General features: G+C 34.4%; 1 protein-coding gene across 1 annotated transcript; it reads left to right on the forward strand.

Annotated features, from left to right (window-relative positions):
• Window positions 1-16,169: 16,169 nt before the first annotated feature.
• LOC144432422 (uncharacterized) lies at window positions 16,170-19,559 on the forward strand. The gene is made up of 3 exons (XM_078120542.1): window positions 16,170-16,407; window positions 17,014-17,168; window positions 17,780-19,559. Exons 1-3 carry the CDS (start codon window positions 16,174-16,176, stop codon window positions 18,897-18,899), a joined length of 1,509 nt encoding a protein of 502 aa, XP_077976668.1. The 5' UTR covers window positions 16,170-16,173; the 3' UTR covers window positions 18,900-19,559.
• Window positions 19,560-20,166: the final 607 nt, after the last annotated feature.

Here is a 20,166-nt window from a genome sequence, read left to right on the forward strand (position 1 = left end):
GAGCTCTCGTTCAACATAACTGTGTCTAAATAACATGTTCAAACTATTACACTTAACGAACTAGTGTAATGAAAGACATCAGTTAGCACACAATTATTTGAATCTTTCATACCGAGACCCTGAAACTAATGGTAAAATGCGAGATTTGAGACAAACACCACGCCAAGTTTTAAAATAACAAATTAGCAATCATTCATCAAGTTAGGGTTATAAATGATTTGAAAATTTTAATTCCCGGAGTAATCAGCATTCATAACCCCAAGCTGAACCTTAACTGAATAAATACTTTCTTCTAGTTAGAGCGATGGCGGGGTTGTTTTTTGGCGCAGGATTTGAAAAAAAAAATCCAAACGTTTCACATAAAAGTTACTCAATGTTGGGTTTCTTTATTTTTGAATGAGGAACTAAGTTTTCCCTCAGTAATACTTTGCTCTGTGGAGGTTAATTAAAAACCAGACAGACTTTACTAGAGACTCCGAGAACATTTGGAACAATCTTTTGTGGAGTACGATTTTGAACTCTGCTCATATTGCGTGTCATCTGCTATTTCTCATTTGCATGTCCGGGTTCGGAGAAATATTTTACGACAGGCGCATCTATGACTAAACAAGATCGCAACCGACGACTGTGAGCAGCAATGAGGCAATTCCTGAACCTGCAAAACGCGGTTGAAACTCGTTCCATGCGGCAAAAAATCACTTTCAACTTTTAGTACTTTTGTCTGTTCAGTTGACCTACCGACGCACATAAAAGTTTATATCAAGAAACATAGTAAAACAATAATACGCTTTAATAATACGATACCTGTACTCGTTTCTTGATATTGAAGAAAAATGTTCGATTCCTCTTACATTGCAAACTCTGTTTCATCAAATTTTTAATAATTCTGGATTGTGACAATAAATAAAATGAAATTAGTGGTCGTCGTTATCCTAACTTTGAGATCATTTTTTGATTATGTTCTCGTGAGTTTGCTTTGAAAAAATTTACAATGAAAACGTGTCAGTGTTATGGACGTGTTATATTGCCAGCATTAGTTGTAGGATAGGCTATCACTTACTAAATCGCGATTGCTCTCATTTAACATTGTTTGTGCCAAGTTCTTTTAACCCAACGTTTCAGTGACTAAATTTATTTACGCATGTTGTAAGGTATCCTAAGCTGTGAAAAATGCCAATAGCGTGGGTCCTGAACGTTGGTAGCTTTTGGTATTTAATCTTGCATCATTATTTCATCCGTCTTTGTTTCTCAGGCCGGTTTGCGATTTAGTATGACGGCATAAGGACTATAAACACTATTTTAATGAATCTAATTTGGCTGTTCGTCTATCTACGTTTGCTGACAAGTATAGAATGTAGAATTGTATAAAGGTGTTTAAATGCAGCTGAAACTCTTGCCGTGTAGTGGGCTTAAGTCTGTGGTAGTCGAAAGTGCGCGAGGTAGAATTTCTCTAATATTACGAATTACATAATTTTTTGAAAGATCTTTATAATAGAATTCCTACATAAATTGTTCAACATACTAAAATTTTTGTAAAAAACACGTCAAGAAAGTTTTAGTCAAGATATTTATTTTAATTGAATATTATGAGTTGTTCGGTCTTGTTGCAGGTATTTCTCGAGCGTGAGAATCTTTAATCTTACATACATTCAGAAAACGCGGGTGCGCTTCATAAAATCGAGTCAGTTGTATGGTCGTGTTATATTGTTAGAATCAGTTATATCACTTACTAAATCGTGTTTGCTGTCATTGACATTCCAAAGGTCCTAAACGCCTGTACTTTTTTAATATTTAAACTTTTGTAATCAATTTATCCTTTTTTATTCACCAGGCTGGCCATCGGTTCAGTATGACGTCAAAATTAATAGAAGCATTATTTATGGAGTTATAATTTGATTGTTGATAAAAACCGATACAGACGAATACTTGCCGTTCGCTGACCAATGTGGTGTGTAGAATCGTATAAAGGTGTTTCAATTCATTGATAGAAGAGGAGATTCTGACTACAAAGATTTAGAGAACTATTGAAACGCTGATGAAGTAAACTTTTAATTCGTTCCTGATATTAATAAACTTTCTTTCGTTGATATTGTATCTCATCATATCTGAAGTTATGAAGCGGTCTAACTAAACTATTGCAAACATAAAATTACCAAATTATCTTAAGTATTGAAAAAAAAAAGAATCATCTCAAATGCAAGGAAGTTAGATTCGGTCTGTTCCTGTCAATGACTTAATGAATACTGGCTATGTGATTATCAGATTTTTTCAGTATTTGTTGGCGCGTTGGTACGTTCTTCAGTTACTTAGTAAATGTTTAGTAATATCTCAGATATAAATTAGTAAATGAAAGTATGGTACATAATCTCATTGGTCACAAATAGGCTGAAATGAAAAAGTTATCCACGATAGTCATTTAGCATATTCGCTGTATTTTCTTCATACGTTATTTTTAATGTTTCAACCTGCTTGCCAGAAATTTTTAGATATTATCGCATATACGACATACACCTTTACTATAAACTAAAGTTTTTATTTTTTATTTACCTACAACTCTTGTCTCAAGTCGACTTACCTGAAAGCTTATTCTTCTTATCTTCAGTGTTAATTCTGGATGGTGACAATAAGTAAACAGAAATTGTCACAACCATAGATTCGCGTTATGCATTGGGAAGTGTAACAATTTTTCTCGTCAAGTTCGGTTTACTGTGAATTCCCACCCGTTTACAGTCAGTGAAATACCAGACAAAATATTCTATGCTTCGAGATTTTCTTCCACGAGATTCAGCTATTTGGAATTCAATACCTCATAGTTATTTCTCAATCAAATCAACAGGAACTGCGTCAGTTGATATTTACTAACGCGCAATATTATTTTCCACTATATATACATAGTGTCAGTATCTATTGGTATATTAGTAGTCGTCGGTAGCTTCACTTTGAGTTTTCGTGACTTTGAGCAAATTTCCAATTGAAACGTCTCAGTGTTGTGGTCGTTTTATATTATCAGCATTAATTATAGACTATCACTTACTAAATCGCGATTGCTGTTATTGACATTCCTTGTGCCAATTTCCTTTCAACCCAATGATTCAGCGACTTAGTTTATGTACGCATGTCTCAAGTCACCCTCAGCTATGAAAAATGTCAAAAGCGTATACGTGCTATACGTTGGTACTTTTTTGGTATTCAAATTTTCATCATTACTGTACCATTCCTTGTTCACCAAGCCGATCCAATATGACGTCATAATGAACATAAACATTGTTTTAAAGACTTATAATTTGATTACAGATAAAAACTGATACAGGCGATTTCCTGCTCGTCTAAATATGTATGCTGACCAACGTAGAACGTAGATTTGTAAAACGGTGTTTCAATTCATTGATGGAAGAGGAGATTCTGACTACAAAGATTTGGAGAAGAATAATGACATACGTAAGTTTTTGATACGTACGATATTTCCGACAATAACCCTGTTTAAAGAATCTTCTTATTCACATTAAAAAGCAATCATATATGAACGTTATGTTTTGTTCAAAATCAAATTATTGACTAAAAAAAATCATGTCTGTATCTTTCAGATATTGGTATTTTTCCAAATGCATTACTTTCAAATTTGAAGTAGTCCCGAAATCTAGTCACAACATAAGAATTATTTTTGATTTTATTTTCCGTATAGTCAGTAATCTCTCGTCATTTTATGAAATTATATTATACTCCGTAATGAGCTTACTCACTCATTCATCCACACTTGATTACATCGCGAGCGAACACGGTTCTTCTTGTTTTGATAACATTTAAGAATGAGTTAATCTTCTACTTTCCTGGCTTACGTGAATGGAGACCATTGTCAACGTGCCCCATGCCCTGTCCCAGCCAAATCGATTTATTGTCAACTAAATTGAGTTTTCAAGCAACTCGACTCAAAGCGATAAAGTGCCCATCTCGCTTTCTGTGCCTCAAAGTTTTGCCGCAATTGAATCCAATTTGAAATCGGTTTAATTCTTTCATAACAATTATTACGATGGTACTTGAAACAAAATCAGGAACATCGAGTAGCTTGTAGATTCTGATATTTTTCAAAATGCTATGGTCCCGAAATCTCGTCACAAAACGGAAATTGATTTGATTTTAATTTTCGTATAATCGGTAATCTTACCGCCATTCAATAAAATTATTTCACTCCAACTTGAGCTCATGTACTCATTTATCCACTCTGAATTACCTGCGGAGAAACCCAATATATAATATACTATGGACTATGGTCAATAGGATAATTCCGGTGAAATGTGAGTTTGCTATTTATTTCAGGCCGGTTTGTAACTATTGAAACGCCAATGAAGTAAACTTTTAATTCGTTCCTGATATTGATAAACTTTCTTTCGTTGATATTGTATCTCATCATATCTGAAGTTATGAAGCGGTCTAACTAAACTATTGCAAACATAAAATTACCAAATTATCTTAAGTATTGAAAAAAAAAGAATCATCTCAAATGCAAGGAAGTTAGATTCGGTCTGTTCCTGTCGATGACCTAACGGTAACTTAATGAATACTGGCTATGTGAATATCAGATATTTTCAGTATTTGTTGGCGCGTTGGTCCGTTCTTCAGTTACTTAGTAAATGTTTAGTAATATCTCAGATATAAGTTAGTAAATGAAAGTATGGTACATAATCTCATTGGTCACAAATAGGCTGAAATGAAAAAGTTATCCACGATAGTCATTTAGCATTTTCGCTGTATTTTCTTCATACGGTATTTTTAATGTTTCAACCTGCTAGCCAGAAATTTTTAGATATTATCGCATATACGACATACACCTTTACTATAATCTAAAGTTTTTTTTTTATTTTCCTACAACTCTTGTCTCAAGTCGACTCACCTGAAAGCTTATTCTTCTTATCTTCAGTGTTAGTTCTGGATGGTGACAATAAGTAAACAGAACCATAGATTCGCGTTATGCATTGGGAAGTCTAACAATTTTTATCGTCAAATTCGGTTTACTGTGAATTCTCACCCGTTTACAGTCAGTGAAATACTAGAAAAAATATTCTATGCTTCGAGATTTTCTTCCACGAGATTCAGCTATTTGGAATTCAATACCTCATAGTTATTTCTCAATCAAATCAACAGGAACTGCGTCAGTTGATATTTACTAACGCGCATTACCATTATTCTATATATACATAGTGTCAGTATCTATTGGTATATTAGTAGTCGTCGGTAGCTTCACTTTGAGTTTTCGTGACTTTGAGAAAATTTCCAATTGAAACGTCTCAGTGTTGTGGTAGTTTTATATTATCAGCATTAATTATAGGCTATCACTTACTAAATCGCGATTGCTGTTACTGACATTCATTGTGCCAATTTCCTTTCAACCCAATGGTTCAGTGACTGAATTTATTTACGCATGTCTCAAGTCACCCTCAGCTGTGAAAAATGTCAAAAGCGTATACGTGCTATACGTTGGTACTTTTTTGGTATTAAAATTTTCATCATTACTGTACCATTCCTTGTTTACCAAGCCAATCCAATATGACGTCATAATGAACATAAACATTGTTTTAAAGACTTATAATTTGATTGCAGATAAAAAACGATACAGGCGAAATCCTCGTCTAAATATGTATGCTGACCAACGTAGAATGTAGATTTGTATAACGGTGTTTCAATTCATTGATGGAAGAGGAGATTCTGACTACAAATGTTTGCAGAAGAATAATGACATACGTAAGTTTTTGAGACGTACGATATTTTCGACACAAAACCCTGTTTAAAGAATTTTCTCATTCACATTAAAAAGCAATCATATATGAACGTTATGTTTTGTTCAAAATCAAATTATTGACTAAAAATACTCATGTCTGTATCTTTCAGATATTGGTATTTATCCAAATGCATTACTTTCCAATTTGAAGTAGTGCCGAAATCTAGTCACAACATAAGAATTATTTTTGATTGTATTTTCCGTATAGTCAGTAATCTCTCGTCATTTTATGAAATTATATTATACTCCGTAATGAGCTTACTCACTCATTCATCCACACTTGATTACATCGCGAGCGAACACGGTTCTTCTTGTTTTGATACTATTTAAGAATGAGTTCACCTTCCTGGCTCACGTGAATGGAGACCATTGTCAACGTGCCCCATGCCCTGTCCCAGCCAAATCGATTTATTGTCAACTATATTCAGTTTTCAAGCAACTCGACTCAAAGCGATAAAGTGCCTATCTCGCTTTCTGTGCCTCAAAGTTTTGCCGCAATTGAATCCAATTTGAAATCGGTTTAATTCTTTCATAACAATTATTACAATGGTACTTCAAACAAAATCAAGAACATCGACATCTCGAACGTAGCCTACAGAAAACAATGAACAAACTGATTATAACATGCGGATATCCAAACAAATCTTACGGTAGTGTACAGTGGCAATTAAAATTTACAAATATCAGCACATAACTAAATGCATAAAATTATATATACTTTACTTTATTTGAGACTGATTAGATACATACCACATGTTTTAGATCCCCAGATGACACTATCCAATAAAGTTTAATCCAAAGTGAACTCAATGTAACTTGCATGTCTAAAATATAAAAGCAGCTGTTATTTACTTAGTATAACTATAATACAGCCCTAACCTGCAGTCAAAAATTATATTTTAATTACTATCGGGCATCTCGCATTCAACCCCGATTCTAACTTCAATTCAAATTGGTATTTTTAACTGCAAAATTGAGAATACTAAAACCAATACTAAACATCAGAAACGTCTCGGAAGACTCTAACTAACAATGAACATTAAGCTAGACACTGACAATGCATCCGAGCTGCTTGCTATCAATTTGCTAATTACAGTGATTAATCAATACACTGTCGAAATACTGCTGTGGGACACTGCGTCAGATGTTTTTCGTCGATTGCGTAACGTCATCAGATTCAGAACTGAACTGAGTCCTTATAGGGGAGCTCTCGTTCAACATAACTGTGTCTAAATAACAAGTTCAAACTATTACACTTAACGAACTAGTGTAATGAAAGACATCAGTTAGCACACAATTATTTGAATCTTTCATACCGAGACCCTGAAACTAATGGTAAAATGCGAGATTTGAGACAAACACCACGCCAAGTTTTAAAATAACAAATTAGCAATCATTCATCAAGTTAGGGTTATAAATGATTTGAAAATTTTAATTTCCGGAGTAATCAGCATTCTTAACCCCAAGCCAAACCTTAACTGAATAAATACTTTCTTTAAGTTAGAGCGATGGCGGGGTTATTTTTTGGCGCAGGATTTGAAAAAAAAAATCAAAACGTTTCACATAAAAGTTACTCAATGTTGGGTTTCTTTATTTTTGAATGAGGAACTAAGTTTTCCCTCAGTAATACTTTGCTCTGTGGAGGTTAATTAAAAACCAGACAGACTTTACTAGAGACTCCGAGAACATTTGGAACAATCTTTTGTGGAGTACGATTTTGAACTCTGCTCATATTGCGTGTCATCTGCTATTTCTCATTTGCATGTCCGGGTTCGGAGAAATATTTTACGACAGGCGCATCTATGACTAAACAAGATCGCAACCGACGACTGTGAGCAGCAATGAGGCAATTCCTGAACCTGCAAAACGCGGTTGAAACTCGTTCCATGCGTCAAAAAATCACTTTCAGCTTTTCGTACTTTTGTCTGTTCAGTTGACCTACCGACGCACATAAAAGTTTATATCAAGAAACATAGTAAAACAATAATACGCTTTAATAATACGATACCTGTACTCGTTTCTTGATATTGAAGAAAAATGTTCGATTCCTCTTACATTGCAAACTCTGTTTCATCAAATTTTTAATAATTCTGGATTGTGACAATAAATAAAATGAAATTAGTGGTCGTCGTTATCCTAACTTTGAGATCATTTTTTGAGTATGTTCTCGTGAGTTTGCTTTGAGCAAATTTACAATGAAAACGTGTCAGTGTTATGGACGTGTTATATTGCCAGCATTAGTTGTAGGATAGGCTATCACTTACTAAATCGCGATTGCTCTCATTTAACAATGTTTGTGTCAAGTTCTTTTAACCCAACGTTTCAGTGACTAAATTTATTTACGCATGTTGTAAGGTATCCTAAGCTGTGAAAAATGCCAATAGCGGGGGTCCTGAACGTTGGTAGCTTTTGTTTTTTAATCTTGCATCATTATTTCATCCGTCTTTGTTTCTCAGGCCGGTTTGCGATTTAGTATGACGGCATAATGAATATAAACACTATTTTAATGAATCTAATTTGGCTGTTCGTCTATCTACGTTTGCTGACAAGTATAGAATGTAGAATTGTATAAAGGTGTTTAAATGCAGCTGAAACTCTTGCCGTGTAGTGGGCTTAAGTCTGTGGTAGTCGAAACTGCGCGAGGTAGAATTTCTCTAATATTACGAATTACATAATTTTTTGAAAGATCTTTATAATAGAATTCCTACATAAATTGTTTAACATACTAAAATTTTTGTAAAAATTCTTTTTAACACGTCAAGAAAGTTTTATTCAAGATATTTATTTTAATTGAATATTATGAGTTGTTCGGTCTTGTTGCAGGTATTTCTCGAGCGTGAGAATCTTTAATCTTACATACATTCAGAAAACGCGAGTGCGCTTCATAAAATCGAGTCAGTTGTATGGTCGTGTTATATTGTTAGAATCAGTTATATCACTTACTAAATCGTGTTTGCTGTCATTGACATTCCAAAGGTCCTAAACGCCTGTACTTTTTTAATATTTAAACTTTTGTAATCAATTTATCCTTTTTTATTCACCAGGCTGGCCATCGGTTCAGTATGACGTCAAAATTAATAGAAACATTATTTGTGGAGTTATAATTTGATTGTTGATAAAAACCGATACAGACGAATACTTGCCGTTCGCTGACCAATGTGGTGTGTAGAATCGTTTCAATTCATTGATAGAAGAGGAGATTCTGACTACAAAGATTTAGAGAAGATTAATAGAAGGCGTAAGTTTTTGTGGTGTAATATTTTTTTGGGAATATAACGCTGTTGAGGAACCTTCTGATTCACATATCAACGTAATGTTTTGCTCAAAACCAAATTATAGAATAAAATCACTCTATAGCTTGTAGATTCTGATATTTTTCAAAATGCTGTGGTCCCGAAATCTCGTCACAAAAGGGAAATTGATTTGTTTTTAATTTTCGTTTAATTTGTATAATTTCGTATAAATCATTTCACTCCAACTTGAGCTCATGCACCCATTCATCCACTCTGAATTATCTGCGGAGAAACCCAAAGTATAATATACTATGGACTATGGTCAATAGGATAATTCCGGTGAAATGTGAGTTTGCTATTTGTTTCAGGCGGGTTTGTAACTATTGAAACGCTGATGAAGTAAACTTTTAATTCGTTCCTGATATTAATAAACTTTCTTTCGTTGATATTGTATCTCATCATATCTGAAGTTATGAAGCGGTCTAACTAAACTATTGCAAACATAAAATTACCAAATTATCTTAAGTATTGAAAAAAAAAGAATCATCTCAAATGCAAGGAAGTTAGATTCGGTCTGTTCCTGTCAATGACTTAATGAATACTGGCTATGTGATTATCAGATTTTTTCAGTATTTGTTGGCGCGTTGGTACGTTCTTCAGTTACTTAGTAAATGTTTAGTAATATCTCAGATATAAATTAGTAAATGAAAGTATGGTACATAATCTCATTGGTCACAAATAGGCTGAAATGAAAAAGTTATCCACGATAGTCATTTAGCATTTTCGCTGTATTTTCTTCATACGGTATTTTTAATGTTTCAACCTGCTTGCCAGAAATTTTTAGATATTATCGCATATACGACATACACCTTTACTATAAACTAAAGTTTTTTTTTTATTTTCCTACAACTCTTGTCTCAAGTCGACTTACCTGAAAGCTTATTCTTGTTATCTTCAGTGTTAATTCTGGATGGTGACAATAAGTAAACAGAACCATAGATTCGCGTTATGCATTGGGATGTCTAACAATTTTTATCGTCAAGTTCGGTTTACTGTGAATTCTCACCCGTTTACAGTCAGTGAAATACCAGAAAAAATATTCTATACTTCGAGATTTTCTTCCACGAGATTCAGCTATTTGGAATTCAATACCCCATAGTTATTTCTCAATCAAATCAACAGGAACTGCGTCAGTTGATATTTACTAACGCGCATTACCATTATTCTATATATATACATAGTGTCAGTATCTATTGGTATATTAGTAGTCGTCGGTAGCTTCACTTTGAGTTTTCGTGACTTTGAGAAAATTTCCAATTGAAACGTCTCAGTGTTGTTGTCGTTTTATATTATCAGCATTAATTATAGGCTATCACTTACTAAATCGCGATTGCTGTTATTGACATTCCTTGTGCCAATTTTCTTTCAACCCAATGGTTCAGTGACTGAATTTATTTACGCATGTCTCAAGTCACCCTCAGCTGTGAAAAATGTCAAAAGCGTATACGTGCTATACGTTGGTACTTTTTTGGTATTAAAATTTTCATCATTACTGTACCATTCCTTGTTTACCAAGCCAATCCAATATGACGTCATAATGAACATAAACATTGTTTTAAAGACTTATAATTTGATTGCAGATAAAAAACGTTACAGGCGAAATCCTCGTCTAAATATGTATGCTGACCAACGTAGAATGTAGATTTGTATAACGGTGTTTCAATTCATTGATGGAAGAGGTGATTCTGACTACAAATGTTTGCAGAAGAATAATGACATACGTAAGTTTTTGAGACGTACGATATTTTCGACACAAAACCCTGTTTAAAGAATTTTCTTATTCACATTAAAAAGCAATCATATATGAACGTTATGTTTTGTTCAAAATCAAATTATTGACTAAAAATACTCTTGTCTGTATCTTTCAGATATTGGTATTTATCCAAATGCATTACTTTCCAATTTGAAGTAGTCCCGAAATCTAGTCACAACATAAGAATTCTTTTTGATTGTATTTTCCGTATAGTCAGTAATCTCTCGTCATTTTATGAAATTATATTATACTCCGTAATGAGCTTACTCACTCATTCATCCACACTTGATTACATCGCGAGCGAACACGGTTCTACTTGTTTTGATAACATTTAAGAATGAGTTAACCTTCTACTTTCCTGGCTCACGTGAATGGAGACCATTGTCAACGTGCCCCATGCCCTGTCCCAGCCAAATCGATTTATTGTCAACTATATTCAGTTTTCAAGCAACTCGACTCAAAGCGATAAAGTGCCCATCTCGCTTTCTGTGCCTCAAAGTTTTGCCGCAATTGAAACCAATTTGAAATCGGTTTAATTCTTTCATAACAATTATTACGATGGTACTTGAAACAAAATCAAGAACATCGACATCTCGAACGTAGCCTACAGAAAACAATGAACAAACTGATTATAACATGCGGATATCCAAACAAATCTTACAGTAGTGTACAGTGGCAATTAAAATTTACAAATATCAGCACATAACTAAATGCATAAAATTATATATACTTTACTTTATTTGAGACTGATTAGATACATACCACATGTTTTAGATCCCCAGGTGTCAGGTGACACTATCCAATAAAGTTTAATCCAAAGTGAACTCAATGTAACTTGCATGTCTAAAATATAAAAGCAGCTGTTATTTACTTAGTATAACTATAATACAGCCCTAACCTGCAGTCAAAAATTGTATTTTAATTACAATCGGGCATCTCGCATTCAACCCCGATTCTCACTTCAATTCAAATTGGTATTTTTAACTGCAAAATTGAGAATACTAAAACCAATACTAAACATCAGAAACGTCTCGGAAGACTCTAAGTAACAATAAACATTAAGCTAGACACTGACAATGCATCCGAGCTGCTTGCTATCAATTTGCTAATTACAGTGATTAATCAAAACACTGTCGAAATACTGCTGTGGGACAATGCGTCAGATGTTTTTCGTCGACTGCGTAACGTCATCAGATTCAGAACTGAACTGAGTCCTTATAGGGGATCTCTCGTTCAACATAACTGTGTCTAAATAACAAGTTCAAACTATTACACTTAACGAACTAGTGTAATGAAAGACATCAGTTAGCACACAATTATTTGAATCTTTCATACCGAGACCCTGAAACTAATGGGAAAATGCGAGATTTGAGACAAACACCTCGCCAAGTTTTAAAATAACAAATCAGCAATCATTCATCAAGTTAGGGTTATAAATGATTTGAAAATTTTAATTCCCGGAGTAATCAGCATTCATAACCCCAAGCCAAACCTTAACTGAATAAATACTTTCTTTAAGTTAGAGCGATGGCGGGGTTGTTTTTTGGCGCAGGATTTGAAAAAAAAATCCAAACGTTTCACATAAAAGTTACTCAATGTTGGGTTTCTTTATTTTTGAATGAGGAACTAAGTTTTCCCTCAGTAATACTTTGCTCTGTGGAGGTTTATTAAAAACCAGACAGACTTTACTAGAGACTCCGAGAACATTTGGAACAATCTTTTGTGGAGTACGATTTTGAACTCTGCTCATATTGCGTGTCAGCTGCTATTTCTCATTTGCATGTCCGGGTTCGGAGAAATATTTTACGACAGGCGCATCTATGACTAAAAAAGATCGCAACCGACGACTGTGAGCAGCAATGAGGCAATTCCTGAACCTGCAAAACGCGGTTGAAACTCGTTCCATGCGGCAAAAAATCACTTTGAGCTTTTAGTACTTTTGTCTGTTCAGTTGACCTACCGACGCACATAAAAGTTTATATCAAGAAACATAGTAAAACAATAATACGCTTTAATAACACGATACCTGTACTCGTTTCTTGATATTGAAGAAAAATGTTCGATTCCTCTTACATTGCAAACTCTGTTTCATCAAATTTTTAATAATTCTGGATTGTGACAATAAATAAAATGAAATTAGTGGTCGTCGTTATCCTAACTTTGAGATCATTTTTTGAGTATGTTCTCGTGAGTTTGCTTTGAGCAAATTTACAATGAAAACGTGTCAGTGTCATGGACGTGTTATATTGCCAGCATTAGTTGTAGGATAGGCTATCACTTACTAAATCGCGATTGCTCTCATTAACATTGTTTGTGCCAAGTTCTTTTTACCCAACGATTCAGTGTCTAAATTTATTTACGCATGTTGTAAGTTATCCTAAGCTGTGAAAAATGCCAATAGCGTGGGTCCTAAACGTTGGTACCTTTTGGTATTTAATCTTGCATCATTATTTCATCCGTGTTTGTTTCTCAGGTCGGTTTGCGATTTAGTATGACGTCATAATGAATCTAATTTGGCTGTTCGTCTATCTACGTTTGCTGACAAGTATAGAATGTAGAGTTGTATAAAGGTGTTTAAATGCAGTTGAAACTCTTGCCGTGTAGTGGGCTTAAGTCTGTGGTAGTCGAAACTGCGCGAGGTAGAATTTCTCTAATATTACAAATTACATACTTTTTTGAAAGATCTTTATAAAGGAATTCCTACATAAATTGTTAAACATACTTAAATTTTTGTAAAAATTCTTTTCAACACGTCAAGAAAGTTTTAGTCAAGATATTTATTTTAATTGAATATTATGAGTTGTTCGGTCTTGTTGCAGGTGTTTCTCGAGCGTGAGAATCTTTAATCTTACATACATTCAGAAAACGCGAGTGCGCTTTACAAAATCGAGTCAGTTGTATGGTCGTGTTATATTGTTAGAATAAGGTATATCACTTACTAAATCGTGTTTGCTGTCATTGACATTCCAAAGGTCCTAAACGCCTGTACTTTTTTAATATCAAAACATTTGTAATCATTTTATCCTTTTTCATTCACTAGGCTGGCTGGCCATCGGTTCAGTATGACGTCAAAATTAATAGAAACATTATTTATGGAGTTATAATTTGATTGTTGATAAAAACCGATACAGACGAATACTTGCCGTTCGCTGACCAATGTGGTGTGTAGAGTCGTATAAAGGTGTTTCAATTCATTGATAGAAGAGGAGATTCTGACTACAAAGATTTAGAGAAGATTAATGAGAGGCGTGAATTTTTGGGATATAACGCTGTTGAGGAACCTTCTGATTTACATTTCAACGTAATGTTTGGCTCAAAATCAAAGTATTGAATAAAATCACTCTATAGCTTGTAGATTCTGATATTTTTCAAAATGCTATGGTCCCGAAATCTCGTCACAAAACGGAAATTGATTTGATTTTAATTTTCTTATAATCGGTAATCTTACCGCCATTTAATAAAATTATTTCACTCCAACTTGAGCTCATGCACTCATTTATCCACTCTGAGTTACCTGCGGAGAAACCCAATATATAATATACTATGGACTATGGTCAATAGGATAATTCCGGTGAAATGTGAGTTTGCTATTTATTTCAGGCCGGTTTGTAACTATTGAAACGCTAATGAAGTAAACTTTTAATTCGTTCCTGATATTAATAAACTTTCTTTCGTTGATATAGTATCTCATCATATCTGAGTTATGAAGCGGTCTAACTAAACTATTGAAACATAAAATTACCAAATTATCTTAAGTATTGAAAAAAAAATGAATCATCTCAAATGCAAGGAAGTTAGATTCGGTCTGTTCCTGTCAATGACCTAACGGTAACTTAATGAATACTGGCTATGTGATTATCAGATTTTTTCAGTATTTGTTGGCGCGTTGGTCCGTTCTTCAGTTACTTAGTAAATGTTTAGTAATATCTCAGATATAATTTAGTAAATGAAAGTATGGTACATAATCTCATTGGTCACAAATAGGCTGAAATGAAAAAGTTATCCACGATAGTCATTTAGCATTTTCACTGTATTTTCTTCATACGGTATTTTTATTGTTTCAACCTGCTTGCCAGAAATTTTTAGATATTATCGCATATACGACATACACCTTTACTATAAACCTAAGTTTTTATTTTTATTTTCCTACAACTCTTGTCTCAAGTCGACTTACCTGAAAGCTTATTCTTCTTATCTTCAGTGTTAATTCTGGATGGTGACAATAAGTAAGATTCGCGTTATGCATTGGGATGTCTAACAATTTTTATCGTCAAGTTCGGTTTACTGTGAATTCTCACCCGTTTACAGTCAGTGAAATACCAGAAAAAATATTCTATACTTCGAGATTTTCTTCCACGAGATTCAGCTATTTGGAATTCAATACATCTTTGTTATTTCTCAATCAAATCAACAGGAACTGCGCCAGTTGATATTTACTAACGCGCATTAATATTATTCTATATATATACATAGTGTCAGTATCTATTGGTATATTAGTAGTCGTCGGTAGCTTCACTTTGAGTTTTCGTGACTTTGAGAAAATTTCCAATTGAAACGTCTCAGTGTTGTGGTCGTTTTATATTATCAGCATTAATTATAGGCTATTACTTACTAAATCGCGATTGCTGTTACTGACATTCATTGTGCCAATTTCCTTTCAACCCAATGGTTCAGGGACTGAATTTATTTACGCATGTCTCAAGTCACCCTCAGCTGTGAAAAATGTCAAAAGCGTATACGTGCTATACGTTGGTACTTTTTTGGTATTCAAATTTTCATCATTACTGTACCATTCCTTGTTTACCAAGCCGATCCAATATGACGTCATAATGAACATAAACATTGTTTTAAAGACTTATAATTTGATTGCAGATAAAAACTGATACAGGCGATTTCCTGCTCGTCTAAATATGTATGCTGACCAACGTAGAACGTAGATTTGTATAACGGTGTTTCAATTCATTGATGGAAGAGGAGATTCTGACTACAAAGATTTGGAGAAGAATAATGACATACGTAAGTTTTTGAGACGTACGATATTTTCGACAATAACCCTTTTTAAAGAATCTTCTTATTCACATTAAAAAGCAATCATATATGAACGTTATGTTTTGTTCAAAATCAAATTATTGACTAAAAAAAATCATGTCTGTATCTTTCAGATATTGGTATTTTTCCAAATGCATTACTTTCCAATTTGAAGTAGTCCCGAAATCTAGTCACAACATAAGAATTATTTTTGATTTTATTTTCCGTATAGTCAGTAATCTCTCGTCATTTTATGAAATTATATTATACTCCGTAATGAGCTTACTCACTCATTCATCGCCACTGAGCGTCGCCATTTTGGTTTTATGTGGGCATGCGCGGGAAAGTACTGTCTTCTGCTTCACCGCGACGTTGGACTGGTTTGGGCTTTTCGATTGCAATGGCGGCTCGTGCGTCTGGTGGTTCCAAATTGCATTGCTGCGTACCGTTGTGTAATGGCGATAGCCGTTACTCACCAGACTTATCGTTCCACTCTTTCCCCCAAAATGAAGAGAGCGTGGATTCACAGTATTCGTCGCGATCCTGGTAAACATTTTCAAGTAAGTCAGTATATTGTGGCAAATATTTTTTTCTTCTGGTTTTAATTTTAGTTTTGACCCTGATTTTCTCTTCTCGCTTCTACTTTAGTTATTAGGCTATATCTATGCGGTTGTAGGCCATATGTGAGTGTATTTAGTGTGAGCACAGCCCACGACTTTCTTTTGCAGTTTTAGCAACAATTAATTTAACTAATGATTTGGTTTCTACGAAACTAACTACTTATCCTTCTTCTATTCTTTTGTGCCGGCGGATCAGTATGCATATAATGCAAGGATGCTGTAGCAAGAGTAAAGATAACTATCCTAAGTGATTTAAGAGTCTTGCTGTGAGTCTTAGAGTGCAGCAAGACTCTTGAATCACTTAATTAAATTAATTTAACTTCTGCTCTTTTCAAATCTTAGTTGGGGCTCTTCTGATTCTGTAGACTAATAAGTGTTTATTTTGTCAATATCTTCCTGGTGTACTGATTATGGGAATCAAGCTAAACTTGATAACCTATATTATTATTAAGTGGCATACATTAATTCCTTGAAGCCTAGCTTCACTTTAGTTGTTGTTATTTATTCCGTTCGTATCAGCTAGTTCATTTTGACTTATTAAAACAGATTACACCAAGCCTGCGAGTTTGTGGCAACCATTTCAGACCCGAAGACATATATGAGACGCCTTCTGGTCGACGCCGTTTGCACCACAACTCAGTTCCATCAAAATTTAGTTGGACAAAGTTAATTGCAGAGAGACCACTGCCAAACAGACTGAGGTAAAACAGAATATATCATTTTTTGAATTAGACTATACCACCATACTAGTATCAAACCAAAATTTAAAATTAACCAAATATTTTGACAGACTATAAAAGTCTAGAATATCAGGGTGGTCCAACATTGTCGGCTCCGCGGGCCACAAAATTATTTTTGCATTGTTCGCGGGCCACAATAGTGCCAAGAATAGGTAAACAGTGCAATACAAAATAAACACTTTCATTGTGCAAACACATAGTTATAAGATATAGCCTGCTCTGGCTAATAGAATCTGTATTCGGTTCTTAGTTTTCTATGATGCCTACATTGTTGGCATATATTCCCGACAAAAAAGATAGAAAGCCAGATACTCATTTAGACTACCAAGCACATCATTCAACTTTGCTAGTTGCCTCACAGCTAGCTATAACAATAGTCAATTCAGTGCCATTATTTGATATACACATATACATGCAATGCAGAGGATCCAATACTTGAAGCTGTAATTTGGGTACAATATGACTTTTCACCGATATCTGGTTCATCATATAATTGAGCCGTCTTATCACTTTCCTTTCCCCAGGATGAATATGTGATTTCTTTGCTAATGAATTTTATTATATTTGTACAGAACCACTGATGATGCCACTGTACCAAGCAGTCGGACCAGCAGTCTGAGTTTTAATCACATTAATCCTACTCAAGTGGATCACAACTACTGCATTGTAGTGAAAACAGCTGAAGAAAAACTTGAGCAAGCTTTAAAAGAAATTGAGAATTTAAAAACTCAAGTTTCAAAGCTGTCAATATCTAAATTCGGTATGGAACGTTTCAAGGCGTCAAGCTCCATGATTAAATATTATACTGGCTTTAGTTCCTATTGTTTATTGATTGACTTTTTCCACATATTGTTGGACTGTGCTAACTCTTTAACACTATGGTCTGCTGTAAGCGAAGAAGTTTATAATGGAAGTAGCGATTTTTTAGACCACCCTTGTAAGAAGCGATCGCTTCCACTGGCTGATGAACTATTTTTATTTTTGTGTCGTCTGAGACAGGGCTTTGATGAGATCCATCTTAGTGATGTTTTTTGCATATCACAGTCCACTGTCTCTCGGATAGTTATCACATGGGCTAATTTTCTTTATTTTACCTTGGCATCTATCCCAATTTGGCCTACTCGTGAGCAGGTTTATGAAAATATGCCACAGTGTTTTAAAAACCAAGGTTATGGATCTACACGCATAGTCCCTGACTGTTGTGAAATTTTATGCCAGTCACCATCTTCACTCATGCTCCAAAGTGAGTTTTTTTCATTTTATAAAAACCATACAACATTAAAATGTTTATTGGGTATTGCTCCCCATGGTCCAATAACTTTTGTCAGTTTATTATTTTGCAGTAGCATATCAGACAGTGAAATAACCCGGAGATCTGGAATTTTGAGTTTGCTTGAAAGAGGGGATTCCGTAATGTGCGACAAAGGATTTGCCATCAGGAGTCTCTTGGAAGTGAAAGGTGTGGGTCTAAATATTCCTCCATTCAACTTTAACGAGCGGTTCACATATGAGGAGGCATTGCGGTCCAGCAAGATTGCTTCACTTAAGAGTCCACGTAGAACGAGCAATCAGAAGGGTGAAAGAATATCAGTTATTCGAAGGCAGAATACCACTGAGTATATGCTAGGAACAGTTAATCAACTATGGACCGTTGCTTGCTTATTAACCAACTTTAGCTGTCCTTTGTTTTAGAAGTAGTTATTTAGTTTTATTTTTTAGTTTCAGTTTGTTTATTGTTGAATAATTATTTTTAGTTCGAGCAGTTTAGTTTATCAAATACATTCAGGACATATTTTATGTCCCTTTAAAGATCTTAGCTTTGTTAGAATATACAGCAGAGGGTGTGGGTGTCACAACATTATATTAGGTTAACAGTAAAAGAAAAGGGAAAATTCAGAATAGCCTTTTGTACTGCCTGTCTCGCCTGTTTTCAACAAATTGCACTATGGCGAATACACAAAATACTGATTTATTGAAAAATAGTTGAAAGCCCAAAGCAACTGGTTACTACATTCTAAATTTAAAGCAATAAAATACATAAATGCCTAGGCAAGTTTTTTCTCTTGATATATAATTGTCCTTCAGACATTTCACAAAGTGAAAAATTTTTGTCCTCAAGATGACATGTTTGTCGCAACCGTATTTATGAAATGATCATCAAAAAAGGATTCCAGACACATTTGTAGGTCCAGAAAATATGCATCATCAAAATATATGCGATCAATAAAACATGCACCCGAAGGTAAAAGAATAATGATGTCACAACACTTGAGTCCTGTGATTCCTAAACACCCCATTATTTGAAAATAATAATCATGATTCATTTTCAATGTCCATTCCCCTTTATCATTTTTAAAAAGACATAGGGCATTTGACTTCTAATAAGCCATAGCATAGGTTGCCATCACAAGATGGGTCGTAAACTTTACGATCTGGTGAACACCCCAACCAGGGACAAGTTGAAGAAATTATATTACCAATCCACATGGGGAACACTGGCATTTTTTTATTTCCTCCTATAATTTTACTGCTTCTGGTTCCATTTGGATACCTCTTTTCATTGCTGCAGTTTGAAATAATTTGGAAGAAGTAAGATTTGAAGCAAGGGAGTCAAAATTTGAAACACGTTTATAAATTCGGCCAAATTTGGATGCTGTAATTCTAAATTTTCGTTGTTGGTGCCAAATCGGAGAGTTATACTGATTTCGAGTCATAAATTCAATGTGTTTACAATCTTCTCTGCCCAAAGTCAGATTTTGCATCACTTTGTGTTGCATTTCTGTTAACACCGTGTTAGTCTGTGGAGACAAACTAGACAGAGGGAGAGGAGGGAATTCAAAACTTTTCTCATCACATATCTGCTGATATGCTAGAGGACTCCCAAATGGTGCTTGTCCAAAATTTGTTGAAATACTTACAACAGAAGATGAATTTGACGGCAAAATTGTATTTAACTGAA

This window comes from Styela clava, chromosome 15, assembly GCF_964204865.1.
Source record: "Styela clava chromosome 15, kaStyClav1.hap1.2, whole genome shotgun sequence".
Classification (NCBI taxonomy): domain Eukaryota; kingdom Metazoa; phylum Chordata; class Ascidiacea; order Stolidobranchia; family Styelidae; genus Styela; species Styela clava.